At 39.8% G+C, this 12,304-nt stretch overlaps 1 protein-coding gene across 1 annotated transcript in view; it reads left to right on the top strand.

The window, feature by feature from the left end:
* The window catches only part of PRKAR1B (protein kinase cAMP-dependent type I regulatory subunit beta), a 295,736-nt gene that overhangs the window by 224,650 nt on the left and 58,782 nt on the right, over window positions 1-12,304 (top strand). Inside the window, exon 8 of the mRNA XM_089681811.1 lies at window positions 3,650-3,710. Within this exon, the coding sequence (XP_089537937.1) occupies window positions 3,650-3,710 (61 nt within the window). The remainder of the gene's footprint in view (window positions 1-3,649; window positions 3,711-12,304) is intronic.

The following is a 12,304-nucleotide window of genomic DNA, read 5'->3' as shown; positions in this document are numbered from 1 at the left end:
TTATTTCAGGTAATTATATATCACTGTCAATTTACACATTGCTTTACATATATATTTTACATTCACATCAGTCCCTAACCCTCAAGGGGCTTACAAGCTAAGGTCCCTAATTCACATTCATACATATCCATACTAGGGCCAATTTAGACAGGATCCAATTAACCTACCAGCCTGTCTTTGGAGTGTGGGGAAAAACCAGAGGAAACCCACACAAGTACAGGGAGAACATGCAAACTCCAGGCAGGTGGTGCCGTGGCTGGGATTCAAACCAACAACCCTAGTACTGCCAGACCAAAGGGCTAATCATTCAGCCACTGTGTGGAACTCAAGCATTTCTTTTTGGATTGAGTGCTGGTATCTCCATCATACCTGCAGCCCCACAAATGTGACATATGCAAGCTTACATTGGTCCAAGCTTTTATATATATATACAGTCAGGTCCATAAATATTGGGACATCGACACAATTCTAACATTTTTGGCTCTATACACCACCACAATGGATTTGAAATGAAACAAACAAGATGTGCTTTAACTGCAGACTGTCAGCTTTAATTTGAGGGTATTTACATCCAAATCAGGTGAACGGTGTAGGAATTACAACAGTTTGCATATGTGCCTCCCACTTGTTAAGGGACCAAAAGTAATGGGACAGAATAATAATCAAAAATCAAACTTTCACTTTTTAATACTTGGTTGCAAATCCTTTGCACTCAATTACAGCCTGAAGTCTGGAACGCATAGACATCACCAGACGCTGGGTTTCATCCCTGGTGATGCTCTGCCAGGCCTCTACTGCAACTGTCTTCAGTTCCTGCTTGTTCTTGGGGCATTTTCCCTTCAGTTTTGTCTTCAGCAAGTGAAATGCATTCTCAATCGGATTCAGGTCAGGTGATTGACTTGGCCATTGCATAGCATTCCACTTCTTTCCCTTAAAAAACTCTTTGGTTGCTTTTGCAGTATGCTTTGGGTCATTGTCCATCTGCACTGTGAAGCGGCGTCCAATGAGTTCTGAAGCATTTGGCTGAATATGAGCAGATAATATTGCCTGAAACACTTCAGAATTCATTCTGCTGCTTTTGTCAGCAGTCACATCATCAATAAATACAAGAGAACTAGTTCCATTGGCAGCCATACATGCCCACGCCATGACACTACCACCACCATGCTTCACTGATGAGGTGGTATGCTTAGGATCATGAGCAGTTCCTTTCCTTCTCCATACTCTTCTCTTCCCATCACTCTGGTACAAGTTGATCTTGGTCTCATCTGTCCATAGGATGTTGTTCCAGAACTGTGAAGGCTTTTTTAGATGTCGTTTGGCAAACTCTAATCTGGCCTTCCTGTTTTTGAGGCTTACCAATGGTTTACATCTTGTGGTGAACCCTCTGTATTCACTCTGGTGAAGTCTTCTCTTGATTGTTGACTTTGACACACATACACCTACCTCCTGGAGAGTGTTCTTGATCTGGCCAACTGTTGTGAAGGGTGTTTTCTTCACCAGGGAAAGAATTCTTGAGTCATCCACCGCAGTTGTTTTCCGTGGTCTTCCAAGTCTTTTGGTGTTGCTGAGCTCACCGGTGCGTTCCTTCTTTTTAAGAATGTTCCAAACAGTTGTTTTGGCCACGCCTAATGTTTTTGCTATCTCTCTGATGGGTTTTTTTGTTTTTTCAGCCTAATGATGGCTTGCTTCACTGATAGTGACAGCTCCTTGGATCTTATCTTGAGAGTTGACAGCAACAGATTCCAAATGCAAATAGCACACTTGAAATGAACTCTGGATCTTTTATCTGCTCATTGTAATTGGGATAATGAGGGAATAACACACACCTGGCCATGGAACAGCTGAGAAGCCAATTGTCCCATTACTTTTGGTCCCTTAACAAGCGGGAGGCACATATGCGAACTGTTGTAATTCCTACACCGTTCACCTGATTTGGATGTAAATACCCTCAAATTAAAGCTGACAGTCTGCAGTTAAAGAACATCTTGTTTGTTTCATTTCAAATCCATTGTGGTGGTGTATAGTGCCAAAAATGTTAGAATTGTGTTGATGTCCCAATATTTATGGACCTGACTGTATATATATATATATATATATATATATATATATATTTACTTTTCTTTTTAAAATTATAACCCCTCTCAGGTTTTAATTCTGTCCCCTCTAAGGATACTGTATTCACTCCCTCTGTTTGTCCTAGTGGCCATTGTCACCCAGACAGAAAGTTATGGGACAGTCAAAGTGTAAGAGTAAATCATACAATTGGTATACCTGTCTATGAGGGGAGTTACCCTTGCTTTGTAAGGCTTGGCTCACATATATGCATTTTGCATTTGATTATTTTTCCAGTGCTTTTTGCAGTTTGGTTTGCGTTTTCTACACGCATTTTTGATGTGTTATTACCGCATTTTTTTAAAGCTTTTTTTTTAATGGTTAAAGTGGAATTTTTGTTGTTGCTGAGTAGAATAACCATGAAAAACCATGGTAAAAACACGTCAAAAACTTACTGCCATGCATTTCAGCAGCTTCTCCGTTGAACTCTATTGTAGAAAAAAAAGGCTTCTTTTTGCTTTTAAAAAAGTCCCTGACCCTTTCCAAAAAAGCATAGAAGTGAACATGTTCCATAGGAAACCATGTTTAATGGACTGTAGTGCATTTCTGCAAAAAGCACTAAAAACACATTGGTGTGAACAGAGCCTAAAGATTTCCTCTGATTTCTTGCTGCTTCCCAGGGATAGGAAGCAAAATTTCCCCAACAGGACACAGACAGCAGAAAAAATGTCAGGGTTTTTACAGCTGAAGTACAAGTATGTCTTTTATTTGCATAGTTACATAGGGCAGCACAGTGGCTAAATGGTTAGCACCTCTGCCTGGCAGTACTAGAGTCGTTGGTTCGAATCCCAGCCATGGCACCTCCTGCCTGGAGTTTGCATGTTCTCCCTGTGCCTGTGTGGGTTACCTCCCACACTCCAAAGACATGCTGGCAGGTTAATTGGATCCTGTCTAAATGGGCCCTTGTATATGAATGTGAGTTAGGGACCATAGATTGTAAGCCCCTTGAGGGTTAGGGACTGATGTGAATGTACAATACATATGTAAAAGTGCTGTGTAAATTGACAGTGCTATATAAGTACCTGAAATAAATAAATTGATTCAGCTTAGTGGGGATCATGACATTAACACCCCACCTCTCAACCTCATCCAATCAGAGGCTGCCTTGCATTCACTGAGAAAAATGCAAGGCAATCTGTGAATGCACAAGTGCAGAGTGAGCAACCTCTGTGGTTACTATGCTGTGGGGCAGCTGCTTGACACAGAAGACAGAAGCAGTCACTCTAGTAGCAGCAACTACTACTGTAATTCTCCACTTCCACAGCTGTCCCCACAGGTATGACATATGCAAACTTCTATGCAATATAGTTCATATCTGGAGTTCAGCTTTAATGCATTCCTTTCAATCCAAAACTAAAAAGTTTTGTATATACATACACTTTAAGTTGCTAGATATTTAAAAGCAACATTTAAAATGCAAAAATATTCCAGCATAATAAAAATGTAATGATTTTTTATAGTGATATATAAGGAGGAGGTCACTGTGTGTATAAAGACAGCAGTTATATACATAATGTGTATTCTTCTCTCATAGGGCTCCACGTTGAGAAAGAGGAAGATGTATGAAGAGTTCCTGAGCAAGGTCTCCATCTTGGGTCAGTATTTCTTCTTCAATGTCGCACAAATCACTTTGAGCCCTTGAAAGCTCAGTTACAATAAGACCACACACCAGCCACATAAACTTGGATGAGGGTCCAGCATGTTGGCCTATTTATTGGTTCATGTAAGCTCACATCTGTTCCTGGGCTTTTTCTTGGTAGCTATCTGATCTCATACACCAAACCTAAATGATTTTACATGTGTGAAGAGTGGAGTCCTGAATCCAAAGCTTTTACAGTAGGAGGGGGCATAATCCATCTCGCCTTGCCTAAATAACATGGATTATTACTGATATTTGGTGATCTGATAAAAATAGCAGGTGTGTTTTACTGTGTCCTTTTAGTGTGTTTTTATTTTTAATACACACCACTTTTAAGAATAATAGCAATACATTTTTAATCCCTGCATTTTTTTATGTTACTCATTTCTAATAAATGTTAAATTTCGTGCAATATATTTTTTTAAATGTACATAACTTTGATGGAACACTTGAAAATTAAGAAGCTTTCTTCTAAACTTTTTTTGCATGGTAAGCACAAAATAGATGTCCATTTTTTTTAGATAGAGTTGGGAATGATTGGAACCCTTTCAGGATGTTATTGCTATCTGGTGCTCTATTAAAGAGAATTGCCCTCTATGGGTCTATTTATAATAGACAATTATCCAGTTAAGGTGCATGTACTTTCAGTTTGTGTGAATTAGGCAAAATTAAATATTTTTCATTTTTTTTTCTTTTTTGAACATTTTTTTACTATGGGCAATAGTATGGTCACAGCTTCAGTGGGGTTTTGACCACTGAAGCTGTGGAGCATAAGACATACTTATATCATTGGTTACATGTATTTGCTAATTTCCTCTAGTGTTCTTTAGCATTGTTACTTTGTATATCTTGTTATAAAAATGTGCGTATTTCGTATTTCCTGTGATCCTCAGTGCAAGCTAGTGACCATAATGTGTATTTTACTACTGGACATAATAAAAGAGCATTTGTTCAGAAAAAAACATAACCTAAAGATCAGTTATTTTTGCCCAGAATAACTGAACAGATGGCTATGCATGGTTTTTTTTTATACATAGACCCCTAAGGCATTCTGATCAGGTCCATCTGTCAGTTTTTCAGGTGGACCTGATTGGAAGGTCCATGCATTCCTATGTTCAAATGGATATAAATGGGCTAGTGTTAGTTTTCAACCTCACGTACTTGCAGGTCTGATCGAATCCGCTAAAAAAAAGGCAGAGTGGATTGGAGGTAGCTGGGTGTAAATGGAGTCTGTTTACTTCCGATAGATCAGAGTGGGCTCTGTTTGTGTCCACTATGCAGAAACTGAGCAGACACTGATGTGTCATCTGCCCACTCTGCTCAGATCAGCAGGGGATCAGCTCACAGGTCCTCTGCTGATCGAAACAGAATCTGCCCAATGTGAAAGGGGCCTTAGTGTCATTGTGTCAACAGTTGTACCAGAAAGGAAATGAGGAAAATTGTATAACTGTGACATAGAAGAATATAAGCAAATTAAACGTAGAATTAAACCTCCAGCATTTTTACCTTAAGACATTGACCACAATAAAATAAACATTCCCCAGTAAACTATTTGTAAAAATTCTTACTTGGGTTGTGTAGTTTACTTTTAATGCTGCTTTTAATGCTGTTGGCACCTGCTGTTTCATTGCTGCTTCTATGAACTTCCTGTCTTTACAGGAAAGAGTTAACAGTGGGCAGTGCAGTCTTAAGTCAGTGTTTTAGCTTGAAGAAAGGAGGAGGGAGGAGGAGGGGAGTGCCTTGTCATCCTAGACTATTGGGCTGTGTGTGTCTATTGATGCGGACTGTGTAGAAAGACATAGCTCTAGTCCTTGCATACAAGAATGGCTCCATATGATGCTGCAAAAGAAAGGATCCACCCTGAAACAGGTATCCTGCGGCTGAGAGCATGTCACCAGCTGAAACAGGAACATAGGCAAAGAGTAAAAGCTATAGAACCTCCATGCCCCAGCTGTTGAAAGTGCTTAAAAAAGCTAAGATTTTAATATCACTTACAGCTTTAGGGTTTATGCAAATTTCTTCTTTAAGCACTAGCTTAAAATTCCCAGTGTTTTATCATGCCTGGGAGCTGCAGGTGGCGCATACAAAAGTGAATAACTGTACACCATTGTACTCATGTAAGCAGCTATGCTCTTTGCATTAACATTTACCTACACATGTGATTATGATGTATTTTCTGATCATGGAAGTTTTGCTTCATATTCCTATGTGTGGATAAATGCCAATGCAAAAGTACATCAGCATTTACACCAGCACAAGTGCATACAGCTATTCAATTCTGTTGCCAGCTGCAGCTCCCTGGATGTGGGAAAACTTTGGAAATTTAACTATAGAGGGCATTTGTGCCTACAAACCACCATGTACTTGAGTCCTTAAAGCAGAACTTCACACTAAAGGGAAAGTTCAATTTTATGCCCTCCCTCCTCCCCCTCCTTTAACATTTTTTACATTTTTTGGGGGGAAGAAGTACCTAGTACCTAGCGCTGCATTTTTTGCTGTATTTTATTGTCTATGAAGAGGGTATACAAGGTTTACCTTTATGCTAGCGGCTTGAATCTGTTAGATCCAGCGCTTGTTTTTTTCCCTATTTACTGAGTACCTAGTTTTGATTGGTTTCCACTATCCTAGCAGACGTTCGCCCCCCCCTTTGCCCGCAGCCTTCTGGGACAAGTCACATGTCCCAGAAGGCTGCAGGCTTACGCATGCACAGTGGGAAGCTGGCTGTGGATTTGCAAGGGGTCACAGCTGGCTTCCCACAGTAAACATGCTGGTACCCAGGACCCAAAGACCAGTGAAGAACCGGCCTGGGTGAGGACAGTGCTGGATCCCTGGGCAGGTAAGTGTCCTTTTAAAAAAAAGTCAGTAGCTACAGTATATGTAGCTCCTGACTTTTACATACATGGTTCCATAGTTAGTCTGGCTGAAAAAAGACAAAAGTCCATCCAGTTCAACCATTGAAAAAAAAAAAGTTATTATCCTATACCCACAGTTGATCCAGAGGAAGGCAAAAACAAAAGGCAAAAACCAGCAAAGCATGAGCCAATTTGCTCCTGCAGGGGAAAAAAATTCCTTCCTGATCCCCCGAGAGGTAATCGGATATTCCCTGGATCAACTTTACCCATAAATGTTAGTATCCAGTTATATTCTGTGTATCTAAGAAACAATCCAGGCCTTTTTTAAAGCAATCCACTGAGCAGGCCAGAACCAACTCTTGAGGGAGTCTATTCCACATTTTCACAGCTCTCACTGTGAAGAAACCTTTCGGTGTTTGGATTTGGATTAAATTTATTTTCCTCCAGACGTAAAGAGTGCCCCCTTGTCCTCTGTGATGACCTCAGGGTGACTAACTACACCGAGTTCACTATATGAACCACTGATGTATTATACATGGTGATCATATCCCCCCTTAATCTCCTCTTCTCAAGAGAGAATAAATTCAGTTCCTCTAATCTTTCCTCATAGCTGATCTCCTCCATGCCTCGTATCAGTTTGGAACTTTTAATTTTATCTCTCTAGGGGTGAAGTTTCTCTTTAATATTTCTTCCTGGAGTTCTTGCCTATTTATTGATTTGCTTTCTATAAACACTACCACCCAATATAAATGCACCATTATGGTCTTTAGGAAAAAAAAGCTATGTTCATCCCCTGCTGATCAATCTCCATTAGGCAAATGTCCAATCAGTGGGCCACTCCTGACCATTATGGGACATCTACAGTATAATTGCACTGCGGAAGGTTTTGCAGTACTGATTGCATTACTGGGTACATGCCTTGAAAAAAAAAGAGCAAACAGCCTTCATTGGTTTAACAACACACCAATGCATTGCTCCATAAGAAGCAAACAGTCTTCTTCAAACATTCTCAGATAAATACTTAAAGCCATATATTCTTGGACTCCTCAAATGGTTTCAACAAGGAGTCGCTACACCTTTCATGTTGTGACTAATGGTTAATAAATCATTATTATGTCCAACTACTGGAAGTATTTAAGGATGAACTGTTCTTCTACTTGCCTAAACAGTCCTCTAAGAACACCAAAAACAATTGTCAATGTATATCAAAACTGTGCTCAGGGCTCATGTATGACAGTGTTGTATGCACTCAGTGCTCTTGTTTCAGCCCTGATGTTGAGAAGGGGGCTAGGCACAGAGAAAATTAGGTCTGCAGCAGCATTTACAGGTGCTACAGCCTGTATTCTGTTCAGAGTAGTGAAGCAAACACCTTTCATGTGATTATGGCACCATTCAGGTTAGTACATTGTTTAGGGAGTGCCCAGCTAATGTTAGAAACGCATGCCATGTGCCCCATTTTGTTTTCTGGCTGTAGTAACACTTAAAGCCAATGAACCCTGTTTAATAAACTATTTCTGGAAAGTATACAGTATGTATAATTTTAAAACTGGTTGCACGTTAGACTCAGGCAGCTGTTGCATTACAGCTTCCAGCATACTCAGGCCACATTTTTCAAAGTGTCTGAAATAGGAGCTGTGTTGCCCCAGAGCAACCAACTAAATTCTTTGATTCTTATTTCTGGTGAGGTTTGAATATGAGGGGTCGCTATTGGATAGACCAGACAGTTCTTATTTCAACCTAAGCCTAAAGACGAATTCCAGGTATGGCAGTTTGTACATAGGTACTCTGGTCTAGCTTGGTATTGGGCCATACCTTTGAAAGCTGGAATTCACTGTAGTAGGCACTGTTTCCAGCTGCTGTGCCAAGCGGCTGCCCTGCTTCGTTGTGGACACAGGAGGTTGCTCACTAGGCATGGGCAGCATTCAGGGAATTCTTTGCATTTTCTCTACAAATGCTAAATGCTAACTGGAAAAGGTGGGGCAGTGACATCACAATCTCCACCTCTTTCAATCAGAGAATACTATGTATTCATTGAGAAAATAGAAGTGTTCTCTCAATGGAACCTGTGCCAAGTGACCAACCTCCTTTATTCAGTAAGCATAAGTACAGCAGCTTGGCACAGGACCTTAAAGCTAGTGGCAATCACTGATGGCTACTACAGCTATTTCCAGTTTTCAGGGGATCCCATGGGTATGGCACATACACTCACTGGTCACTTTGTTAAGTACGCCTGTTCAATTGCTTGGTACGTCAAATTGATAATCAACCAAACACATGGCAGCAACTCAATGCATTTAGGCATCTAGATGTGGTGAAGACAACTTGCTGAAGTTCAAATTGAGCATTAGATTGGGAAAGAAAGGGAATTTAAGTGACTTTGAATGTGGCATGCTTGTTGGTGCCAGAGAGGCTGGTTTGAGTATTTCAAAAACTGCTGGGATTTTCACGCACAACCATCTCTAGGGTTTACAGAGAATGGTCCAAAAGAGAGAAAATATGCAGTGAACGGCAGTTGTGTGGTCTAAAATGCCTTGTTGATGTCAGAGCTCAAAGGAGAATTGGCAGACTGGTTCGAGATAATAGAAAGGCTTGCTGTCATGTCAATATGGACCAAAATCTCTGAGGAATGTATCCAACATCTTGTTTAATCTATGCCATGAAAAATTAAGGCAGTTCTGAAGGCAAAAGGAGGTCCAACCCGCTGCTAGGTTGGTGTACCTAATAAAGTGATCCAACCTGGAACAATGTAACTATGTAAACCTACTCGACCAGTAATATTTAGACACTGGAGATCCACTAACCTTCCTTCCATTAAGGAATGAGCTACTGAACTTGCCCACCTACAATGCATGGAGGAACTGACATCTCGCCTTCATGATAAATGTGGTAAAAGCATCAAAACTTGGAGTATTTGGATCAATTATATGAGCACCTACCACTTCAGAAATATTTTTTGACTCCATGAATACTTCATCTGTCCCTAGACGTGATGGGATCCCCTCTTAGTGGTCCCCCAACCTCTCTTTTTTCCTTCTCTTTTCCCGTAACCCTACCTATCTATTACTCCTTCTACTACATTACACCTCTCCGTAATGGGATTCCCAGTGGAACTATTTTCTTTAGTCACAATACACTTGAACATTTACCCCTACATTTCTGCATTACAAGGCTGTTGAAGTTCTATTCTGATGAACATATATTTGTTTGATTGACTATGACCAATCTCACTGTCTGTACTTTTTACATACTTTGCTTTGTATGGAAAATGTTCAATAAACTTTTACTACTCAAAAACAATTTGCCATACCTGGAATTTAACTTTAAACCACAACTTATTTGATCCCACCACTTCCACAGTTGAAATACATATAAACTGCCAAAGTATTTGTAATTGTGTTCAGCCGGTCTTGTGATTCAAACAAAATAGCCAAGTCAATGACCTCACTTCTCTCTGCTATTGAAAGGGGCTTTTTTAACTGCCTTTTAAGTTTGATCTTTTTAATAAACTACTGTACACAATGTCTGCATTTAATGTATCCATATCTTTATTTGTAAGTATTTTATTAGAAAGTCTTACAGATTATACATCAGAACCACTGAGAAACTCCCATTTCCCCTATCCATTAATCTTTTATGTTTAGACATGGATACATCTATGTATGCTGTGAACCAACATGTCTTAAAGACAGGGCATTGCTGATTTTGGCATACATTGTTATTTGGGCACAATGGGCAGCTTAAAGCTGCATTCACACTTTTTGCATTTTCAGGCTTTTTTATTTGAGTGTTTTTGCGTGACTATATGAGTGTTTTAGCAATGTATTTCAAACTTTTTTCATGTATATTCAAGCTTCGGCATTTGTTATAGCTATTGGAAAGCAATAGGGGAGGAGACAAAAAAAAGTCTGAAATATGCCTGAAAAAAAGTCAATACCGCATACTAGCAATAGTGAATTGCCATTTTCAGTATCGCATGCAATATGTGGTCATGTGACTGACTTAACTCATGCGATAAGCTTTAGTGAATTGTGCCCACTGTCACTTGATCCACCAGACAGATGGGGAATGAATCCCCATCTGTCTTTTTTTAGCAGACAGGATCGGATTGGATGCAGATGGGTGTAAATGGACACATGTTCGTTTACAACAGCACTCCATAGAGAGCAATGGAGTGTCCAATCAGGTCAGCTTGAAAAGCAGACAGGCGGACCTAATTTGTTCGCTCGTGTGAAAGGGGCCAATCAGCTCTAACTTCAGCTTGTTCAATTAAGCTTCGACAAAAAAAACTGGAAGCTGATTGGTTTCTATGCAGAGCTGCACCAGATTTTGCACTCTCCAGTTTTAGTAAATCAACCCCAGTATGTCTTTCACTAGTCATCAGTATACATTTTCCTCCATTATCTTCTGAGAATTTGTGTCCACTCCCTGTGTCCTTCAGGAATAGCCTGTGTAAAGGAAGCAGTTTTTTCATGAATTTCTGATCCAACTTCAGTTAGAACAACTCTCTTAACAGTTCTTCTTAAAAATATAAAGTTGACTAGTTTATATTAGAGGCAGGGCACAGGAAGTTGATGCCAACTACCATTGGGGAACAGTATTGCTCAGCTGTCTTGTTGATTATTCTCCCTGACAGCAGCCACCAACGTATAGATGAGGGACTGAAAGGACTCAGATTGGACATGTATATCATCCCATGTCCATGGGTAGAGTTAGTATATTATAAATGATGTACACCCTAAATAAATAAGAATGCTGGGATTCAGCTCGTAGTTCGGTGACCCCCTATACAGGCACATGGCAAGCATCCAGCCTGGACTAAATTCTTCAGTGTATTTATATTAGAAGATACAGTAGTTTGTGAATATCGCTATGTTTTGGAGAGAACTATGGAAACTGCAGACGCCAACTGTCCTGAAGCAGAATATATACGGTTTCAAATCCCTTGAATTGTGTTGTATTATGGGGTTTTGTTATGGGAACTTTTTATGCTCATTCTCAAGTCATTTTATACTGTCAAATTTGTTGTAATTAGCAAAACAAGTTAAAGGTGATAATTTCCATTAAACTTTCCCTTTTGAACAGCTGCACTATTGAAAGGGAAACTCCTTACTTAATAAGATTAAGTGTGGCAACTTTCATTGATTGTCATGTAGAGAAAATGGTTTGCTTCCAAGATGGGTCACTGTGTGCCAGGGACTGTTATTCTGGTGCCTCTAGAATTTCCCAGGAACAAGCTCACATGAAGTATAGCTGTCAGATATTTCAATTAGGCAGTGTACTATGTCAGAGAAAACAGATGGACCTATTTATCAAATTATTTGGAAAAAACTACCCTATACAGTCCATATTGCCTCACACCAACCATTCATGTTTAATCTTCTGTCCTCCAATTGTTATTGAGATCAATCGATAATTCCACCCCTTTTACAAAACAATGGTTCTGTCTCATCTTGAATAAACATTTCAGTTTCGGTCACCAATCCTCAAGAAAGATGTTGTTGAATAAGAAAGGAATCAGCGAAGGCCAACAAAATTAACAAGGGAAGTGGAGGACCTCAGCTATGAAAATCAATCTCATAGATTACGGTTAATTACTCTGGAGAAGAGGCACTTAAGAAGGGATTGTACAAATATATCAAAGGTGACTTCAGTAACTGTTTACTCCGAGGTCACATGGCTACTATTTGAGGTTAGAAGA

Source organism: Staurois parvus, unplaced genomic scaffold (assembly GCF_062004578.1).
Source record: "Staurois parvus isolate SC_StPar_1 unplaced genomic scaffold, SC_StPar_1.0 ptg000018l, whole genome shotgun sequence".
Taxonomy (NCBI): domain Eukaryota; kingdom Metazoa; phylum Chordata; class Amphibia; order Anura; family Ranidae; genus Staurois; species Staurois parvus.
Note: the sequence above shows the minus strand (reverse complement) of the source record. Positions and strands in the feature narration are given on the sequence as shown.